We start from the raw sequence: 22,269 nt of genomic DNA on the forward strand, positions 1-22,269 counted from the left end.
TTTCAAATACATTATTCCTGTTTCTAAAACTGGTGACAGCTCAGACATTTACAGTACACATTTGAAAAGTCTGATGATTATGTAACTCTTCAAAAAAGAATGGCTTTTTAAATTAGTATATTTTGAACTATAAGGTTTCATTATAAAATGGGTAAGAATGTCATTTAAACACTATTAGCCAATTGACTAAGTCTCTAAAGTAACTAAGTAAAGCTTAACATACTTAAGACTGAGATTTTGTTATTTAAAAGTCTTCTTGCTTCTAGTCTTTCTGTAAAATGATGACCTACATGGGATGCAAAGTTATTTGTGGTTTATTGCCAAAAAATATAGTACTACTGAGCATGTAAATGAGAGTTTATTGCTAATATACTGGCCTTCCTAATTAACCAATCAATCACTAAATACCAAACTTCCTAGATTCTAAGATATAAATTTTAACATTTCTGAAATGGATACAATTATGCTGAGAAACTTACTAGCCATTAGGCATAGGAGTAAGTTGTAAGTTGTCTTTACCTGGGTCTGTATGAAATTAGCTATATACAAAAGGTATTTGTTCACCTACTTGTCATTTTGTTATTATCTGGTATACTCAGTACCAAGTACTGACGGATGCCTTTTAACTCAAATTCAGGTCAATGATTTGGTACTTTAAATATATATATATATATCAAAAAGACTGCAGTGTGACACAGCACTGACTAGTCTGTTGTGTCCATCAATGCAATTAAAGGCAAAGAAAACTGCTAGAGGTTCCAGAGGAGAGTATTTTCCAAAGCCACCAGAATTTGGTGTGACACATTTATCCCCTATGTCACACCAGAATTTGGTGTGACACATTTATACCCTATGAAGGGCTGACCACATAGAACCAAACATATTTCTGTCCTTGAACCAATAGAAGCTATTTAACTTTCAGTAAACACAACTCAATCATGGGGGGGGGGGAAGCAGATTTTTATCAACAAGAACAAAAACTCCGTATTTGACATACGTGAAAATTCCATAGTCAATCTTAAAGATCATTACAGATAATGAAAAGCAGTGTGCACCTGCAAAGGCATACAGTGGGGGCCTAGATAGACTCAAACTGATTGTGAATTTAAAGAAACTGATGGTAAATGTGAAATTTCTTTTTTTTTATATAAATTTATTATATGTGAGATGTGTATGTTGAAATTACTGGCATCTTAGAATTGGAGAAGTGAAGTATATACTAAAGACCAACTATTTGAGCTAGTGAGAACATTTTTGCTAAGCTATAAAAGTTGCAAACAGACAAAGACAAAATTGTTAATGCTAAAGTCCAAAACCTTCCAATGGGATTACAAACACTAGGATATAAATATGAACCCTTCATCAAATAATCAGAAATATTAAAAAAATATCATTATGACCTACTAAGTCAACTATGGTTAGAATATTTTTATTGAGCAGTTAAGACTTATTCTTTAAGGGCAGTTCACTATACATTAGAGCCGAAAGAAAAATCATAAAATTAGGTTTTAAAAGGGTGCTTCTTAAATATAGCAAATAAGTTAAATGTTATTCCATCTTACCTATGACATTTAATTGCCAAGCAAAAAAAAAAAAATTTTTTTTTTTTTTGTAAAAACCATTCTTCTTTACTCAAAAAGGGGACAGAATACTATGGTGAACAATTTAAATGAAAATATCTGATCATGTCTGAAACTGAGGTTTCCCAAGTAGGGGCCAGCATTATGTCCAATTTAGACTCTACCTCAGATAAAGTCTTAGAAGTTAACTGGCTTAGCTTGCAAACCTCTATCTAGGTACTCTTCACTCATTTGTGTAATACGGCTACTCTCCTAATATTCTAAGGACGCACTGTGTTCTTCTGAATGCAATGCAACATATCTGTTTTCACAGTAAGCTTTTTGATTTATCATATGTAAATATGTTTTCCCAAAACTTCCTAGGACCTAGAATGGAAGTTAAATCAAATTTTCATATTCCTTTCCGAGGTCTCTTCTCAAAGGTGAATACCCCCACTGTCTCATCTTTGTTTTTCCTGAACTTGTGTGCCATTTATATAGAATCAAAGTAAAAAGTTTTGCACAGGAGGACATTTTTTTGAATAGTCCCACCTGTGCTAATTACATCACTGTGAGACTCTGCTGAGTATATCCTGCTACTTTTACTTTCAGTTCATGTTTTAGCAAGCAGAGGCCACTCAACTATAGTTAGGCAATTACTTTCATGTCCTCATCGGATAAAGGGGAGGAAGTAAGAGGAAAGGAACCAACATTTACCAAAAAAAAAAAAAAAAAAAAAACTGCCAGGCATTGTGTTCGGAGGCTTTAAGATAATGACTTAAAGAATGTGAAAATAGCAATGACTGCATAAAAATGACTTCTTTTTAGGTTTAGTAAATTCTTTGGATGAGTACATTTAAACTGTTTAATTGAAGCAGAAAAGGGAAGTGAAATAAGAGGGACTAGGTTGAGGGTTGACAGTGGAAGGGATAAAGGAAACAAAGGAAAAGAGGACCAAGAGAGCCAAGGCTATCCTGACAGAATCTACAGAAATGTCAAGAAATAAGGCTCGGAATTTCTGAACATAGTAGTGGCACTTGGGAATTTTAAGAGTGTCAAAAGCAGAGGGAAAGGGAATCAGTTGGGGGGAACAAAGGTAGCTGAGGGTGGGAGAGGGGTAAGAAGTGGGTGAACTTGTCTTACCCTTTGCTTAGTTTCTGTGTAGCCTGGCAGGGAGACATAATCCCCAGTCAGCCCACCTTGCTGCCTGGCAGGAAAGGGCATAGCATAGAAAACACACCTTTAGTGGTAATATATCACTCAATCCCCTGCCTGGAGTCAAATCCAGGGGGCTTTGATCTCCCCACTGCCCCCCTTCAGACTTGTGTACTTTAAGAAAAGTATTTGGGACAGCTTGTAGTAAACTAAAAAAGTGCTATTTACAAAATGCAAGATGTTATTATTTGGAATAAAATAATGGCATTCAGCATTTCCTTACTGGGAGCAGTGGGAAATTAAAAAAAAATAAAATTAAAAGGAATATTTGTTTTAAGTCTCACAAATTGACTCTAAAAGTGTCCCTGTTTTTTTTGTTTTTTTTTGTTTTTTGAGTTTTGTTATAAAACAACAGACATGAATGAAATGACTGCAAAGAACAGTAGTAATAAATGCTGTGGTGCTACTGGCTACAAGAGCTAAGTAGCACTCAGCTCTAACAAGGAGGGAACAGAGGCCACGGAGAATTCTCTGGTTTTAAGAGTCATTTTCCTGGTGGGAAGGAAAAGTGACTTCAGCTCCGAACTTCAGTATCTATACAGAAATGTATCTGTAACTAAGAAAGGCCATTTCTCTATAGACACCCTTCTTTCTTACCCTTACTACTGAAGGGTCTAAACTTTTAAATGCCTTTGGGTGAGTTTCAACCAACTATATTACCTGATCACTGATTCAGTTACTTGGAAAGTTCAAATTAAATATGGATATTAAGAGACCAGTGTTACTGAACTAAAGGAATGATTCCTCACAATCTGAGCACTGCTACGGGAAGCTCCAGTTTGCAAATGACTTTCAAATTGCTAAAGCTAGATTACATGGAAAAGTCACTTGATCAAATTTCAGTGTCAGAAATGTAAAACAAAGTTCTTCAATGTCCCCAGATACATTTACAACCAAATATAATTTAGGAGATCAAAAGTCCATTGGGTCACTAAAGTCTCTTATTCCCTAATAGTCCCTGAATATACCAATGAGAATTAGCATAGTCAAGATCCATTACAGAAATACCTATTCATGAAAACCAAGAAATATCTTTAAAAAAAAAATACAATCTTTATTTATTATTGGCTAAAGACAGAAATTGAGAGGGGAGGAGGAGATAGGGAGACAGAGAGACACTTGCAGCCCTGCTACGCTGTTTGTGGAGCTTCCCCCTCACCACCCACCACAGGTGGGGACCAGGGGCCTGAGCCTATGTCCTTGCACACTGTAATGTGAGCACTTAACCAGGTGCACCGCCACCTGGCCCCTTAATAATGTCTTACCAATGAAATCACGGAAGTCACTAGCCACTCACCAAAATCTAATTTTATGTCAACAGTAAAATAAAATCCCTTCCCCTTCCATGCTATATGTTTGGTCTGGGCAACCCCAGGGTCTTCTTGGCAGATGGATGCTACTGATTAGCGCTATGGCAATTCTGAAATAAGCTCCAGGGAGCTGCTGCGGTGATCATCCTGAGAGACCTGACATTTTAGGACTACAGCAGCAGGGCAGCTACAACCATCACTGCTTGCTTGGCTAAGCCCTCTGCTAAGGAGCAGTTTGTAAGTTTGCAGTCACCTGGAAAACACAGCCCTGAAGGTGTAAACCCTCCACAGTGCTGGTGGCCCTTCAGATCTCTACCCATCCTGCCATCTAATCTTGGTTCCAGCAACAGGAATTTCCTCAAGAGTTGTTTGCCTAAGAAATTTTAGGAATTTGTCTGAATCAAGTACCTGAAAACCAACTCTATGCCAACAGAGAGAACACCTCCCGTTTCTCTCTCTGTGAAAATAGTTTGCCATTTCTCTTCAGTTGGAGAAGAATGTATGATGTGTATGTAGAATCTATTGTACTATTTAAAGCTGTACATATATTGAGTTTAGTTTGAAGGAGAAAAATTAAAAAAAAACTACTCTTTGAATGTGACTCTGGACTTGTTTTCCCTTTGATAATGAGTAACTCCTTAAAATCTTAATACTAAAGTATAATTTATAAATACATAGTACTTTCTTTCTGAATACATGTAAAATATACTACTTAAAATTATGATGCATTTATTAAAAGGAATTATTAAATTAATATACCTTTTAGCTGATTCCATCTGCAAATTCTTACCTTGAATCCATCCTTCTTGTTTTTTTCCAGACTTGACCATTCTCCAGGCTGAAAATTCATTTGAAGAGAAGTATAAGTGGCTAGGTGAAAGTAGTACCCACAGTTACCCAATTCTGGACTTTAAGGTAAGAGTTTCCAGATGGGACATTTAGCTTGATTTTATAATATGGGAGGAGGTATATTTTTGGACCTTAAGAATTCAGACAATATTATCACTCTGACAACAAAACCAGACCAAAGAGAAAAACACCAACCCTTTTAATATCCTCTATGCACTTAATGATGTAGCTCCTCTTGATTGCTTCCTTCACGGCGTATGCATCACTAAGGATTGTCAGGTGCTCCTCCAAGGCTTGCTGAATAAGGCTACTGGGCAAGGTTGGAAGGTGAGCCAGCTCCCAGAGCACATCTAACACCTACAATAACACCACATATGTGCCTTTCAGTACCAAGTAGAACCGCTTTAAACATCTGTAGCAAGAAACGTTCACTCGATTCTCTTGCCTTTCCAGAAGTAGTTTCAAAGCGAGCTTCCCGGCCTATTCGTCCAATCAGACTCAGTAACTTCTGTCTTACTCGATCACTCTCAGTCTCCCAGCTCTGTAGGGACAGAAATGAAAATGAGTCACAAGAACCGCTTCATAATCCAGGAGTTTCAAACTGGCAGGCTGTGTAAGATCCTTAGACTTGGCTTAATAAAAGCACAGGCTTTGCATGCCTCTGGCTATGCCAGAATGGTGCTCTAAACCTTTCTTTCTCTCATATAAAACTCTATCACATTTGAAGTAAAATATTTTACAAGAAAATGAAACTTTAATATAGTAAGAGCACATTTAAATACTGCTAGCTTGGAGGGGGAGACCTCAAATAACTTTATTTTAGAAAAATTTAGAAGTATAGTGACCCAGCACATACCTTTTGAATGAGAACAAATAAATGATTAAGCTGATCTGAATTAAATTTCACAGCTGCTGCAGCAATAATAGTATGAATATTCTCGATCACAGTAGATGATTGTCCTGACTGGAAAAGGAGACATTGGGGAAAAGTTAGGTTTTTGAGCTTGGGAAAACCTAAGTCCTCTCTCTAGCAATGTACTATAGAAACAAAAGCAAGGGAGTTAAGCGGTAGCGCAGCAGGTTAAGCGCACGTGGCACAAAATGCAAGGACTGATGTAAGGATCCCTGGCTCCACACCTGCAGGGGAGTCACTTCACAGGCAGTGAAGCAGGTCTGCAGGTGTCTATCTTTCTCTCCCCCTCTCTGTCTTCCCCTCCTCTCTCCATTTCTCTCTGTCCAATCTAACAACGATGACATCAACAGCAACAATAATAACCATAACAAGGCTGCAACAATAGGGGGGAAAATGGCCTCCAGGAGCAGTGGATTCATGGTGCAGGCACCGAGCCCCAGCAATAACCCTGGAGGCAAAAAAAAAATTTTAATTTAAAAATTAAAAAAAAGAAACAAAAGCAAAAGCAAAACCCTTACAAAGATAAATTGACTCAGTATTCATTTGCATGGTATTATTGGCATGGCAACATGAAGCAAGCATAATCACTGGCTGTTTCAATCCTAGCAGCATTGAAGTTCTAAAATGTAAAAAAAAAAAGAGAGAGAGAATCAAGCTCTTCATCAGACATGGATTTCAAAAGAACAAAATATTTCTGACTGAAAAAAATTCAAACTGATTATATTTCAAGACAAACATACTACTACTGGCTTTTTATTAATATTTAATTTTTTTTTGCCACAGAGGTTATCACTGGAGCTTGGTGGATGCACAAGGACTCTACTGTGCCAGGTAGCTCTTCTTATTTTTCTTTCTTTGAGAAAACTGAGGGAGAGAGAAGGAGATGGACCTGTGGCACTACTCCAGTGCCCATGAAGCTTGCCCCCCGAGGTGAGGACCATGGGCTTAAACTTGAGTCCCCACACATGGTAACATGTGCACTCTACCAGGTATGCCACCACCCTGACATTATTGGCATTTTATAAGTGATTGTAAGGCAAACGCTAGAAGAAGTGATTGTAAGAGGCTCAGGTGAGAATACTGTCTGCCTCAATTTTCCATTTTGCTCACAGATATTTCATGGCTTCAATTAACATTTATTCTACTTCAGAGACAAAAGCCCTTAGGCCAACCGTACAGTTGAAACTCTCGTTATAACCTTAGTCATGACTCTTCATAAGCTTAATCCTACTTCACTGTTCAGCATATAAAGGACATGAGACATAGAGGATCATTTGTAGATTCAATTCTTTAAGAACTTGCTCAGTATCTACACTCATATACCCACTGAATGTAGTATGAGTAGGACACAGTATATACATTGGGGCTCTAATCTTCAATCTTGTATGAATTCAAAACATATCAAATGAAATTACTGAATTGTTGTAAAAGTAATGATGCCATATTTTGCATTAAAAAAAAAGAAAAATACATCATAACTTTTCCACCAAGCAAATATTTGAGAGCATTTAACTAAGGTTAAGACACAGGAAGTAAGAGCATAGAACCCATGACTATTTTCTTTTTTTCTTACATTTATTTATTTATTTATTTTCCCTTTTGTTGCCTTTGTTGTTTATCGTTGTTGTTATTGCTGTCGTTGTTGGATAGGACACAGAGAAATGGAGAGAGGAGAGGAAGACAGAGAAGGGAAGAGAAAGACACCTGCAAACCTGCTTCACCGCATGTGAAATGACTCCCCTGCAGGTGGGGAGCCGGGGGCTCAAACCAGGATTCTTATGCCAGTCCTTGTGCTTTGCACCACCTGCACTTAAGCCGCTGAGCTATGCCCGACTCCCTATGACTGTTTCCTTGTACATCTATATACTTGGTGTGCCATATTCTATTCTGCAGTGCTGGAATGGGAGCCTTCAAGCTACATGTACTCTGCCAGCTATCTTCTTGTAGTAATCTATCAAAGAGAGGCACTGCTGAGAGATGAGAAGGCAACAGGAAGGAAGAATTATTTCTGGTTTGCGCATGGAGAGCAAGTGCAGAAGCCACTACCATTTGTGGTAGTGAGGGGTTCAGATGCTCTGACAACAAAGACACCTCTTTGGCAGCTCTAGCACTTAGAGTGCTAGAAATACCACCCAATGCAACTTCCTTTTCATAAACTTAACACTTCTCTCTGTTTTGCTCCCTCAGTATTTTTATTTCTAACTTCCTCTTCCCTAGCAACACTTGTGTGTAAACAACCCCCTATATTCAATTCCCTGTTTGAAATATCTAATGAGCACTTCCTAGCTAGATTCTGATACAGGGCTAATAGGAGCTGGAAAGATGGCATGATGGTTATGCAAAAAGCCCTTCATGCCTGAGGCTCTGAAGTTAAGGTACAGTCTCTAGCACCAGCAGCTGGATGTGGAATATGATCACTTCTAAAATAAGACTAGAAAAATGGGTGAGTTTGGACATGTTAAATTTGAGGAACTTCTGAGAACAAATGTGAACATGTAATAGTTATGTACTTATATTTAGATCTACTGAAGTGCCAGGTCATTTGAATCTGAGATATAACCCTGAGACTCAGTAACAGTAGCTGAAGCCTAAGAGGGGGTGAAACTGACTATGGTTCTATAGTGAGAAAAGAGCTGAGCATCAGGACTGAAAAAATATTTACAAAGTAGAAAAGAGTCAGTAAAAGAGACTTAAGAGGGAATTCCAGAAAATGGTGGAAAAATCAGCAGAACAGACAATTATTAAAGTGAAGGAAAAAGAAGAAGAAAGGTATAATCAACTCTATCACAATACCTGAGTCCTGGCAAGATTAGATCTGCAAACTCAACATTACGGCCACCCTCAGTTAATGACATAAGGGAATATTATTAAAAATCGACAGGCGATATAGTAAAAAGAACTGGACTAACAAAAGACAAATACCAATTGGAATTCTGCTATCTGGGACAACATGGATAAAACTTGAGGATATTATGCCAAATGAAAAAGGACAGTTGTAGAAAGTCATTTTTGCTGGGCTGGCTTCGCAGACGGGAGACGAGATGACCTAGAGACTCATGGCTGAGCTGAGAACGCAGTTCAATCTTTATTCATGAGCGGGATGAGGTTCAACTAATCTAATCTAATCACAACCCAGTTCTGTCCTGCGTCTCTCTCCTCCCTCGGAAGAGTCAGGAACAAAGGAAATATGTATGATAGGGGGCGGAGAGAAGGAAGAAGTGAGGACTAAACCAAATGTCCCAGAGGCAGGGGGAGCGAGGATTAAACCAATGTAACAGAATGACCATGTAAATAGACCACAACGCCAAGAATGTAACAGAAGGGGTTTTAGAAGCAGAATTTAGAAGCATACCAACAGTAGAAAAGATGCACACTACGTGATGCCACTTCCGTGAGACATCTCAAATGGGCAAACCCACAGAATCAAAGAGTGGTGAAGAAATACGGAGTTACTAGCCAACTTCCAGAAAATTAATCAAGACAAATAAGCTCTGGAGAGAACTCCTCTACAACACTAGACATACTTTTTCAAAATGTATTAGAAACACAGATATTTAAGAGGGGAGATGTTGAGTTGGGGAGACTGCTCAGTGGTAGAATACAGTATTTACAAGCTTTCGCCCTCCCAGCTTCACTCACTGGCACTACATATGCTAGAACTGAGTGTTGCTCTGGTGTCCATCTTTCAAAACAAAACAAAACAACCTTGAAAAGATTGAGAAAGAGGATAAATCATGTTTTAAGTATTTTTATGACAAACATTTTAAATCCAATGAAGGACATGAGAAACTGGGGAGAAAAAAGATATTCCTAATTCTGGTACTAACTGCTACAGAAAATATGGTAAAAGGTTCATTTTCTTCTCTTTTTAAAAGATATGTTTATTTATTCTATGTAATTTAGAGACCAAAGCACGGCTCCAGCATCTGAGATGCCAGAAGTCTTTTGACTCTTTTGACTGTGTGCCTCAAGTGTGTTAAGTCTGGGGCTCTACCTGCTGACTCTTCCTGTCCACTGGCTTTTCATTTTTAAATCTGAGGAATGCAAAGAGTAAACCAGATTAGTAGCATGTCACTGCTTTCAAGTAGTGGAGTCCTGTTTGTATATACAGTTGGAACAGAAGCTCTGAAATGTAAAAGAGATCACAGGAGTTTGCTAGTTAACACAAGACAGAAGTTCCACTTCTCTGTTCTTTACCACATTTCTTCCTTCTCCATAACCCAAATATATCAGATAAAGGCCAAAATTATTTTGATCTACTTACCTGTATTTTCCAAATTTTAGTGAGTTCATCTAACGACAGTTTACTACCCAAGAGTTCAATAATTCCTTTTATGCGGTCACAGTACTGTGCTTGGTCTATGTTGCCTGACAGAAGAAACAACAAAGAGACAAAAAAAAAAAAAGTGAGCATGACTGACACTCTAAATGTAATTATAAGAATTCAAAGCAAGAGTAGCTTGCAATAAAAGTAGATACTATCAAAGCAATGATTTTTATGCCTTTTAAAATAAAACTATGTAATTAAAATGTTAGGCAACAATTTTGTTTTTGAAAATGACTTACCTTCCAAAGCAATTGACAGAACTGAGTTTTCAACTAGCCAATCTAACAATCTGTCTGTATCTATAGCATTCTTCACAGATTTGGATAAAGTGCTGTCTTCTATTAGTTTGGTTACCTACAAAGAAAGAATTGTCATAACTGAATTGAATCTTAAGTATGCATAACCAAAATCTCCACACACAATATCCATGTAAACATATACACACACATACTGTGAGGTTTTTAATATTACAATGTGGTTTAGTAATTAGCTAGTAATTACAGTTAACAGACTCCCATTTGTGATGTTTCTTTAAAAAGAAATTTGGAGGCTTTGGGGAGATGAGAAATTGTACCCATGTGCCAACAACTGCACTGTAAACGACTAACCTCCCAACAAAAATGATAATAAATAAGTAAATCAACAAATACATAAACTTCAGAATGTAGACCTGCCTGGGTAGTGGTACAGTGGGTGTAGAGCTGTATGGACCGAAGTTTGACACCTGCCACGGCATATGCTCCGACACTTCCCGCCCTCACTAATATATAATAAATAAATAAATAAGTAAGTAAATAAATCATGTTTATAGTCCATATCCCTGAGCTATTGCCCAGTTGCCCAGGATGAGCATCTGGCCCAACTTTAATCCAATGTTCTACTTTACAAGGGAAAAAAGCAGTCAATCTCTCTCTCTCATGATGAGCTCTTCATGGCTTTGATCATAAAAAATGTGACTCTGTAGGTCAAAGAGAATGAAGTCAAGGGCTCAGATAAGCAGAGACTGAGTTGTTCTTGTTGCCCATGTGTACACTGCCCCTTCCAGGATTTGGCCTCTTAGGCCCTCACTCATGAGGACTGGCCTATCTCAGCCTGCTCACATTAAATGTCTCTTTTGGTCTCAGATAATTCAAGATAAGCTGATGTTATCTGCAGCCAAGAATTCTAATTAAAATAAAACTAAAATGAATTCTAAATAAAATAAAACTAACTGGGGTCATAGTTTATATTGGCTCCACTGATCACTCACTAATACGAACTACACTATTTGTATTATTTCATATTAAGTTTAGAAAGCTTCTAAAACTGTCCATTATATCTTACTTAGTTCTACTAATACTGGCTTAAGTAAACCTATATTATCACTAAAAAAGCAAATTAGGTCCATACTCCCAGAGGGTAAAGAATGGGAAAGCTATCAGGGGAGGGGATGGGATGTAAAGATCTGGTGGTGGGAACTGTGTGGAGTTGTACCCCTCCTATCCTACGGTTTTGTTAATGTCTCCTTTTTAAAATAAATAAATAAATAAATAGTAAAATTTTAAAAAGTTGGGGGGGGTGTCACTGGAGCTTCACTGCTCCAGGTTGACTTCTTCAAATAGAAAGACAGAGATAAAGAGACAGATAAGGACATCATAGCACTGAAGCTTCCCTCAGTGTGTTGACGGCCTGGTTTGAACCTGGTTGTATACATGGCAAAGCAACGTAAGTTTTAAACTATATTACAACCGTACTGATAATGCACTGTAGAAAATTTTATAAAAACATAAAAAAATATTTCAAATATTTCAGAGAAAGAATGTTGAATGTAACACTGATAAAAGATAATTTAACAATTATAAACAAATATACACATATACACTACTTTCCAGTGATTTTCTCTCTTACTCATTTATACATATTTGCAAATATTTATTTATTTAGAGAATAAAGGGGGGGGACCAAAGCCCTGATATAAAATGGTGCCAGAGATTGAACCTACAACCTCTGGAGTCTTAGGCGTGGGAGATGGTACTCTAAAAGGCTGCATTATCTCCTGGGGCCAAAATTACTTTTATATTCCTGTTATTGTTTTTTATTAAAAGGAGGGAGGGCTTTGGCAGAACTTTAAGTGCCTACTATTAAGTTTTGTAGGAATAAATGCACAACTTACTTCTTTGAGAGAATTCATCTTAGCACTAAAATGTGGTGATTTCAGCATCCGAAGTAGGATGTCGAGTCGAAGGTCATCAACAACAGTCACCAGATCCGGTTGGAAGCGCATACAAAGTAACTTAGTGGCAGACAGGAGCTCAGGGATGCTAACCAACCTCTTTCATTGAAAGAATACACAGACACAACACACACACACACACACACACACACACACACACACACACACACAACAAAAAACTGTAAAAACATTGTCTCAATTCTTGTAAGGATACATAAGAAAATAAGACATTTCTAAAAATAACGGTCTGGTGGTTATCTGATACATCACATAGTAAATAAAGTATAATTTTCTTCTAAACAAAAGTTAGCAACTGGGTGAACAAACTAGAGAGAAGACATGAGAGAAACCCAAAGCAGACAAAATAAATCAGGTTAAATTTAAATGTTTAAGTTACTTGAAGTAACTCTGAATAAACTCTTGATACGTTGAATTATTTTAAAGCTTTTTCAATGCTATACCAATTGTAATATCAAATTAGCATGTTACAAGAAGGGTATCACTTAGTGAGAACCCTATGTTCATTCGTCAGACAGATGCTAATACCACCCACTTGAGCTTCAGAAAAAGTTTGTTTGTTTTGTTAGGAAATGTAAAATTAACCTGATGTGCGTTCTATGTGACCAGAACTCAAAAAGCAATGGTGTGGAAACTTGGCTCTGCTCCCATGAATCCGTGCAAGTTCACATCACTGCTGTCTACCTGGCAGGAGGAGATAGCACTTACCTTGTCTTTGAGGTCCTTTTCCTCCACACTCCGCACATCCTGGATGGTTGTAAGGATGACTGGGTCAAGCATGGGCTGCAGCAATAAAGTGCTACAGTTAATAAGGACTTCTGAATCTGCCCCCAAATCAGAGATCAATGTTTTCATTCATATCTCATGAAAGGAAGGGAGCTCAGCATCACAGTTACACTAACCAGCTCACGCCATCTTAAGCAAACCCTCCAGTGGTTCGGGGCCTCGGCTTCCTTAATGTCACAGGGACGTACAATCCCCCTCATTTTCTTTTTTAAATTTATTTATTTTCCCTTTTGTTGCCCTTGTTGTTTTTTATTGTTGTTGTAGTTATTGATGTCATCCTCGTTGGATAGGACAGAGAGAAATGAAGAGAGGAGGGGAAGACAGAGAGGAAGAGAAAGATAGATACCTGCAGACCTGCTTCACCACTTGTGAAGTGCCACCCCTGCAGGTGGGGAGCCGGGGGCTCAAACCGGGATCCTTATGCTAGTCTGTGCGCTTCGCACCATGTGCGCTTAACCTGCTGCGCTACTGCCCAACTACCCCCTCATTAGTTTCTTATATAAGCTGTCTTGAAGAGTAAATGAAGACTTTCAGATAACTTTCAAACATTAAGCATCAGTATTAGTAACTGTTTTGCACCTGCACTACTTTTACATGCCAACATGAGTATATGAGGCCAAAAGATGAGACTGGTGTAACACATCAGTACAGAATGGTATCAACATATAACTAAATCTAGGTGCTATGTGAAACAAAGTAAAATGAAAAGTTAGATCTAAACAGTCACTATACAGCAAACCCTAACAAAAGGACTTTTCAAAGTTAACCCAATTACCAAATAATGTGATGATAACATTAACTATCCATTGTCTTTTTGAACCCTAAGACAGCAGGAACCTCACATCTCCACTATAGAGCCTGTATTTCTCCCAGTCCTGGAACCTTAGGATAGGGCCCACTTTCCCGCATACCTCTCCCAATCCATATCAAATAATATTGCATCTGCCGATTGCAACCTAATCAACATAACGATTGCCACCTCAACATGCTTCAGCTCAGACTGTGTCCATTCCACGTGAGAAATGACAACCCTTCAGCTTCATTACTCGGGTGAGACCTTCCCTTTCATATTATTCTCTAATTCCATCCCAGGTGGTTCACTTTCTAACAAAGTCCCAAAACCTAGATATACACCAGGTTCTGTGAGAGAGAGCATGTGTTCACACATATCCATAAACTAGTGCAAAATATATACCTGAAAGCAAAAGTACACTAGAGTTTGCAGTGAGTACCCCCCTAACACTTCCTCTCCACTATTCTAACCTTTGGGTCCATGATTGCTCAACAATTTGTTTGGCTTCGTATGTTAACTCTCTTTTCAGCCACCAGGTTCCAGATGCCATCAGGATGCCGGCCAGGCTTCCCTGGACTGAAGACCCCACCAATGTGTCCTAGAGTTCCGCTTCCCCAGAGACCCACCCTACTAGGGAAAGAGAGAGGCAGACTGGGAGTATGACCAGTCAACGTCCATGTTCAGCGGGGAAGCAATTACAGAAGCCAGACCTTCTACCCTCTGCAACCCACAATGACCCTGGGTCCATGCTCCCAGAGGGATAGAGAATGGGAAAGCTATCGGGGAGGGGGTGGGATATGGAGATTGGGTGGTGGGAATTGTGTGGAGTTGTACCCCTCCTACCCTATGGTTTTGTTAATTTATCCTTTCTTAAATAAAAAATAAATTAAAAAAAAACACAGCCCTGATTATTTAAAGGTAAACTCTTCAAATTACTTCATATTATTGCTTTTTTATTTTTCACCACCAATATTATCACTAGGACTCGGCACTGGCATCATGAGTCCAACTCTCCTGGCAGCCATATTTGCCTTTTTCTTTCTCTTTTCCTTTCTTTTTCAATAGATAGTTAGAAATGGAGAAGGGAGGCAAAGATAGGGAGAGAGAGACCTGCAGACCTGTTTCACCACTCCCCCTGCAGGTGAGAAACAGCTGGAACCTGGGCCCGTGTGCGTCCAGACACATGTATACATGACTCACTGCACTAGCTGCTGAGGTTCTTGAGCCATCACACCAACTGGAACCCTTCACCTACCTCCTTCTGACTCTACTACCTATCCCCACCCATTTCCTGATGACCACTGGGGTTTATTTCACAGTTTAAAGGTTACACTATTATATTAAATTAAATAGTAATATGTATTATTAAATTACAGCAAAGTCTAAGTCATCTAGGGAGCCGGGCTGTGGCGCAGCGGGTTAAGCAAACACTGTGTGAAGCGCAAGGACTGGCCTAAGGATCCAGTCAAGCCCCTGGCTACCCACCCACAGGGGAGTCACTTCACAGACGGTAAAGCAGGTCTGCCTGCAGGTGTCTATCTTTCTCTCCCCCTATGTCTTCCCCTCCTCTCTCCATTTCTCTCTGTCCTATCCAACAACAACAATAATAACTACAACAATAAAACAACAAGGGCAACAGAAGGTAATAAATAAATAATTTTTTAAGTCTAAAACAATTTTACGTTTCAGATGTATCTATAAAGAAATAAATGGAGGTACTTCAATATGACGTTTTATTCAGCAAAACTTGTTAACTGAAATAATGAAGAGACAAGGAAACACAGTAGGCCTTAAGCATTAAAAAGCTAGACACTCACAGTTTTGACTTTTAATGATCATCTGTTGGCCTGCAGTTTGCATAGGCAGGAAGCCAGACAAGATGTGCTCCTACACTGCTACTCAGTAGTAAGGGACTGAGCTGGTGAATCTAAGAGCGCTCCATATTGACTTGATTGCATTTATTTGCTTAATAAGCTAATGTACACGTTCTTTTAAAAAAATATATTTATTTAAAATAAGAAAAGTGTATGCTGTCAAACATGTCCTATTTGATAAAAATGATAAACAGGAAAGGTAAGTAATCTTAAATGCTGGAGTATACTTATACTTTAAGCCATTCATTTTTATTGATTTTTTAATAATATTTTTACTAGAATGAGAAGTTATTCTGCATTGAGCAAAATTTTAAATAACCATGTAAAAGGATAGTTTTTCAATGTTCTTGAAAGTTAAAATGGCCCCATCTCACCTGTACCACAGAGGAATTCAGGTACTCTGCACAGACGCCTAAAGGCTGCACCAATGCTGAGACTGCCTGAAAAACACAGCAACGGTTAAAAAAAATATGTGAGGACTATTTTCATTTCAACATAATAATAGATCAGAGAAAACCTTAGTGATCTAATCAAGTTATGAATGAGTGACTAATAAACTCCACTCTTGAGTAAGAAAAATTGATGAGATGCCTATCTGTTTAAACTACTATAGAAACTTAATGTAATGTAAATCAGAACAAGCCAATAGAACCTTTTATCTAATTTTATTTATTATTGGATAGAGACAGAGAAAAACTGAGAGGGAGATAGAGAGACAGAGATACCTGCAGCACTGCTTCACCACTTGTGAAGCTTTCAACCTGCAGGGGAGAACCAGGGGCTTGAACCTGGGTTCTTGAGCGCTGTAGTGTGTGTGCTTAACCAGGTGTGCCACTGCCTGGGCCCCACCAATAAAACTTCTTGGAGAACTAAATGAAATGATTCCAAAGTCCTTAATATAAAATAAGTAAATATATATATTAGAAAAAAGAGCACAGTTGGAGAATGAAATTTGTTTTCAATAAAAAAAAGAATTTAGGAATCACATAAAATAAAACTTCATACATTTGTAAGGCAGATAAACAGGGACATACTATGATCCTGCATGGTAAAGACCAGTATTGCAAAAATGCCATTTTGCCACACTTCAACTTATAAACAACAGAATTGTTTTGAAAATAGTCTGACATCAGGAGAAGAGCTCTGGAGCAATCTTAAACTTCAATACATCTGATAATAATGAGGATAATCCCAAATTCCTATGTCTATTAATCTTAGATCATTTAAGTAGGGAAGAAACTTTAGGCTGTTCTCCATACATTTTAAACTAAGTTAACTCTGAAGAAAATGAGAGCATCTTTTTTTTAAAAAAAAGATGTTATGCTGTACAGTTTTTTGTAGGATTTTGCTTTTAATATCACTACCTAAGGCCAGGGACATAGCAATTGGTAGCATACCAGAATTGCATGCCTGTGGTCTCAGAAGCCCCAGGTGGTACTGGGGTTCCACTGAGCAACGCTCTGGAGTGTGTCTTGTCTGATCATCTTACCCTCTGCCTGTTTCTGTTTTTCTCATGAATAAATCTTTAAAAACATTTATCACTGACTTTTATTTTCAAGGTCAAAAAGTCACTTCTAACAAAACTCAATCCCTCCAGTGGGGTTCAGAATGACTACCAAACAACCTCGATAACTTCCAAGGAAAGTAAAACAAACAAACAAAAAAACCCAACTCAGTGACTACAGTGTGCCAGTAGAAATGTAGGCATCTGATCTTTAAGGATAGGCAGTGGGTGGCAAGAAATGTTCCTTTTATTACTAATGATACCATCAGTTTCTCTCCTTGACCACTACTAATTCAAACATGTCAAAGGATTCAGATGATTTAATATTACTGGTTCCACAGAAATAGTTGCTACTGGCTAAGTGCTATTTATATCACTTAGATATATTATTTTACTACATCATTTTCTGTTCAGAGAAAACTATAATAGCTATCACAGTGTGACAAGTATGCAATAGTTTTTTCTTTTTTAATGGGATAATTAACTAGAGAAAAGAATAAAACATGCAGAGGTTTAAAGAATAGGAAATCTATCAGGAGAGGGGATGGGATACAGAGTTCTGGTGGTGGGAACTGTATGAAGTTGTACCCCTCTTATTCTATGGTTTAGTCAATGTTTCCATTTTATAAATAAAAAAATTTAAAAAAAAGAATAAAACATGCTTGGTGGTAAGTATATCAAAAGTCTGAAAATTTGAAGACAAAGCTATTCAGCTTATCGATTTCAAATATAGATAATGTGAAAAGATCAGCTTATGAGGCATGACTCTACACTTGTTATAACCCTAAGTTATCTATGAATCTCTGTAATGTCAACGAGCTTAATAAAACGATCTTAAAATATTGTATATGTGCCTAATACTAGGATATACACTCTGATGTAACTGTGCGATAAGACTGTTTTATACAAGGGCCAGGTGGTGGTGCACCCAGTGGCATGCACATGTGCCAGTGTGCAAGTAACCTGGTTCAAGTCCCTGGTCCCCAACTGCAGGGGAGTGCTTCATAAGCCATGAGGCAGTGCTGCAGGTCTCTCGCTTACTCTCCCCCTCTCTATTTCTCCCTTCCCTATCGATTTGTTTATATCCAAAACAGTTAATAAATAAGTTATGTACACATGAACTTGCCACATAAAGCAACAGTTTTTAAATGGCAAAAGAATTTCATGCATATCACAAATTAAGGAGAAAAATGCCACAGGCAAATGGAAGTTAGTGATACTAATTAAATAAGAAGCCAAATACACTACACTGAAATGAGCTATGACTAGGATTAAACATTTCTTTAGTGATCATTAACATGGAAAGCACTCCTATAAAGACTAGTGCATATAGTGTGTCCAGTAGCCCAGAGGTGGCACAGTGGATAAAGCACTGGACTCATACGCATGAGGCTCTAAGTTTGGTGACTGGTTAGCACATGTGCAGAGTGATGCTCTGGTTCTTTCCGCGTCACTAATAGATGACTATTTTTAAGAAATTAATAACTTAATGTGTCCAGACTCTGTTCCTTGGGTTACACAGCAACCTAAATAAAGTGAACTTCTAGAACCTAGGGCATATACAGAGGTTTAACTTACCCCAAGCTCTATATCTTCTGAATGAAGCTTGGCTTGGATTGCTGCAAATCCACCTAATTCTCCAAACTGAAAAAAAGGGGGGAAAAAAGTATATATTAGTTTTTTTCTAAAAAAAAAAAAATTTACTTATTCCCTTTTGTCGCCCTTGTTTTTTATTGTTGTAGTTATTACTGTTGTTGTTACTGATATCCAACAATGTTGGATAGGACAGAGAAAAATGGAGAGAGGAGGGGAAGACAGAGAGGGGGAAAGAAAGATAGACACCTGCAGACCTTCTTCACTGCCCGTGAAGCGACTCCCCTGCTGGTAGGGAGCCAGGGACTCGAACCGGAATCTTTAAGCCAATCCTTGCACACTTTGCATCACTTGGGCTTAACCTGCTGCACTACTGCCCAATTCCCCCCTATACATTACTTTTTAAATGTTGCACATTAATAATTCAAACAAGGGACTAAACCTAACATTCTACCTTATCAATGTGCTCTATAACACTAGTCTTGAGCGACATTACCTGTCTTTTTTTTTTTTTGATGAAGAAAGGGCACGCCTGCAGCACTGCTCTACCACCCATGAAGCTTCCCACCTGCAAATGGGAACAAGGAGCTTGAAGCCCGAGTCCTCACACGTGGTAACGTGTGTGTCACCACCCGGTCCCATTTTAATGCTGCTGTGATGCACTGAGGTGATGTGCTAAAGCTGATGCTGCCTGTAGCAAGCACATGCACACACACAGAAACTAAGGCTACCTCCTTTGGAAAAGGCCAACTTTTCTCTCACTTACTTAAAATACCAAACCCTAGGAAATATCAGAAAAATAGAAAGCATGATATATTAACAAAAGTTGTATACCTTATTTACCAAATCCACAACCCATCCATGAGGTTCCTATAAGAAAAGAAAATAGCAATTGTTATGATAAAAACTTTCCCATTAACCCTTACAATATTAACTCTATCCTACCTAAATGAAAAATATCAAAATTTGTTTTCTGTTTTTTTTGTTTGTTTGTTTTCTTTTTCTTTTTTTGCTTCCAGGGTTATTGCTGGGGCTCAGTGCCTGCACTACAAATCCACTGCTCCTGGAGGCCACTTTTCCTATTTTTGCTGCCCTTGTTGTTGTTATTGCCGCCATTGTTGTTGGACAGGACAGAGAGAAATGGAGAGAGGAGGAGAAGACAGAGAGGGGGAGAGAAAGAGAGACACCTGTAGACCTGCTACACCGCCTGTGAAGCGACCTCCCTGCAGGTGGGGAGCCATGGACTCGAACCGGGATCCTTACACCAGTCCCTGCACTTTGCGCCATGTGCGCTTAACCTGCTGCACTACTGCCCAGCCCCCAAAATATCATAATTTGAAAAATGTTTTAATACAAGTTTATTGACTTAACCACTGGCTTACAAACTATCTGAACAGTATTTAGAAGGGTGTTTCAAGTCTTAAAGTAAGTCTTTGATTTTATTGTTTACAACAGAAATCTGGAGATCTTGAACATGATAGAACTGCGATAATGTGGAGTAGTTACATGTTTGGGAAGTGGAAATCAGTTATTTAAACTCTCCAAGTTACAGATACCTTGAGTTAAATGTTCTAAAGAGATTGTATTGTAGAAACCAAGGGTTATTAAATAGGGAATAGCAGACCAGTAACAATAATATTAGAATTTTAGTGGTAGTATGTCATTAATTAGTGCCCTTGGGTCAGATCTTCCTTTGCTAAACATTCATTGTTCTAGAGCAGTGACTGAGAAGACATCCAGTACCTGCTTTCATGGAGCTCATATGCTAGCAGGCCAATAAAAGCAAGTAAATGAACACATACCTTCAGTAATTCAGATTGCCCTAGTACCCACAAACATAAGAAACAGAAGAAGCCTACTCTGTTCAGAGTAGTGAATACAGTAAACTTTTATGATGAGGTAATCCGAAACTGGACCCTGAAGGATGAGATAAATTTAACCTTCCAAGGAATTGTCGAAACAGAGAGAGGGAAATGGGAAAGGTCCTTTTTGGGGGAAGGAAGAGAAAAAAGCTCCCTTTTCTGAGGAATAGACCTTGAAACTATCTCGGCTGCATAGGGAGTGGCACAGATGAAGCTGCGAGATATTAAGGTGAGGTCCACAGAAACTTACGGGTTATGGATAGCAGGAAAACAACAAAAATACAGCTAAACAATAGGTAGGTACAGTTTGAGAGGGTATGGAATGGATAAATGAGAGGAAGCAGAGGCCCCAGGTGAAAAACTGACTACAGTTAGTAAGTGAGACATGACGGTGCCTGGAGCTTTCGGACAGCAGCAGAAGAGAGAGAGAGAGAGAAAAAAGTCCAAGTGAAGATATAGCTGAGATTATATCAAAGGATTTGTTCATGGTGCAAACTGGTGGAAGAAAAAGGCATAAAACCTGGCTGATGGGGTTTCTGGTTTAAATACTTGGGTAAATGGTAAAAGTGTTTACTGAAAAAGAGAATGATGGCTAGGGAGACAACGTGAAGCTCCATTTCAGGCACACCAAATTTAAAATGCCCGTGTGAACAGGAGGAAGTTGATATACTCAGCACAAAGCTCTGAACCCAGAGATAGTAACTGGAAACCCATACACATAAAGATGGCATTTAAATCCATGCGAATGGCAGTTTTTTCCTAGAGAAAGAATAATAAACAGAGAATGGTGAGCCATAGATCATAGTTGAGAGAGGTGGAGGGAAGGGAAGGAGTGCATGAGTGAGTAAGGGGCTGGGCAGCAGTACACCCAGTCAAGCACATGTTACCATGTGTGAAGATCCAGGTTCAAGGCCCCAGTCCCCACCTGCAGGAAAGAAGTTGCAAGTGGTGAAGCAGTGATGCAGGTATCTGTCTTTCTCCTAGTCTATCGTCCCCTCTTCTCTCAATTTTATCTGTCCTGTGAAAAAAAAAACAACGATGGATAGAAGGAAGGAAGGAAGGAAGGAAGGAAGGAAGGAAGGAAGGAAGGAGAAGGGAAAGGGAGGAAGGAGAAAGGGAGGAGAGGGGATGGCCACCATAGTGGATTCATTGTGCAGGCACTGAGTCCCAGCAATAACCCTGGGGGTGGGGGTGGGGTTTAAGAATAAATAGAAAACGCAAGAAACTTAGAGCCCTAAAATAGCCAGGGACAAACAGTTTCAAAGTGAAAGAAAACTTGCTGCTGCTGAGTCTGAATCTAGAAACAGTGTGTTGGTGTCTTAATAAGAACAAATTTAGTGGTGCAGTGGAAAATGAAGGCAGAATGGAATGCCCTGAAGAATTAATGGGACTCAGTGTGGTGTATCGCACCAAAGTGAAGGCCTCTAGGGAAGAAGAGGATGGGAGCGGGTGGA

At 38.7% G+C, this 22,269-nt stretch overlaps 1 protein-coding gene across 2 annotated transcripts in view; it reads right to left on the minus strand.

The window, feature by feature from the left end:
- Positions 1-22,269, minus strand: part of USP24 (ubiquitin specific peptidase 24) — a 143,477-nt gene that overhangs the window by 79,103 nt on the left and 42,105 nt on the right. For both annotated transcript variants that reach the window (XM_016185979.2, XM_007518026.3), the window contains exons 6-16: positions 19,788-19,823; positions 18,939-19,004; positions 16,231-16,296; positions 13,112-13,186; positions 12,326-12,484; positions 10,413-10,527; positions 10,111-10,214; positions 5,790-5,897; positions 5,379-5,474; positions 5,129-5,290; positions 4,875-4,922 (exon numbers count right to left, since the gene is read on the minus strand). In XM_016185979.2, the coding sequence (XP_016041465.2) occupies positions 4,875-4,922; positions 5,129-5,290; positions 5,379-5,474; positions 5,790-5,897; positions 10,111-10,214; positions 10,413-10,527; positions 12,326-12,484; positions 13,112-13,186; positions 16,231-16,296; positions 18,939-19,004; positions 19,788-19,823 (1,035 nt within the window). The remainder of the gene's footprint in view (positions 1-4,874; positions 4,923-5,128; positions 5,291-5,378; positions 5,475-5,789; positions 5,898-10,110; positions 10,215-10,412; positions 10,528-12,325; positions 12,485-13,111; positions 13,187-16,230; positions 16,297-18,938; positions 19,005-19,787; positions 19,824-22,269) is intronic.

The sequence above is a fragment of the Erinaceus europaeus genome, chromosome 13 (genome assembly GCF_950295315.1).
Source record: "Erinaceus europaeus chromosome 13, mEriEur2.1, whole genome shotgun sequence".
Taxonomy (NCBI): Eukaryota; Metazoa; Chordata; class Mammalia; order Eulipotyphla; family Erinaceidae; genus Erinaceus; species Erinaceus europaeus.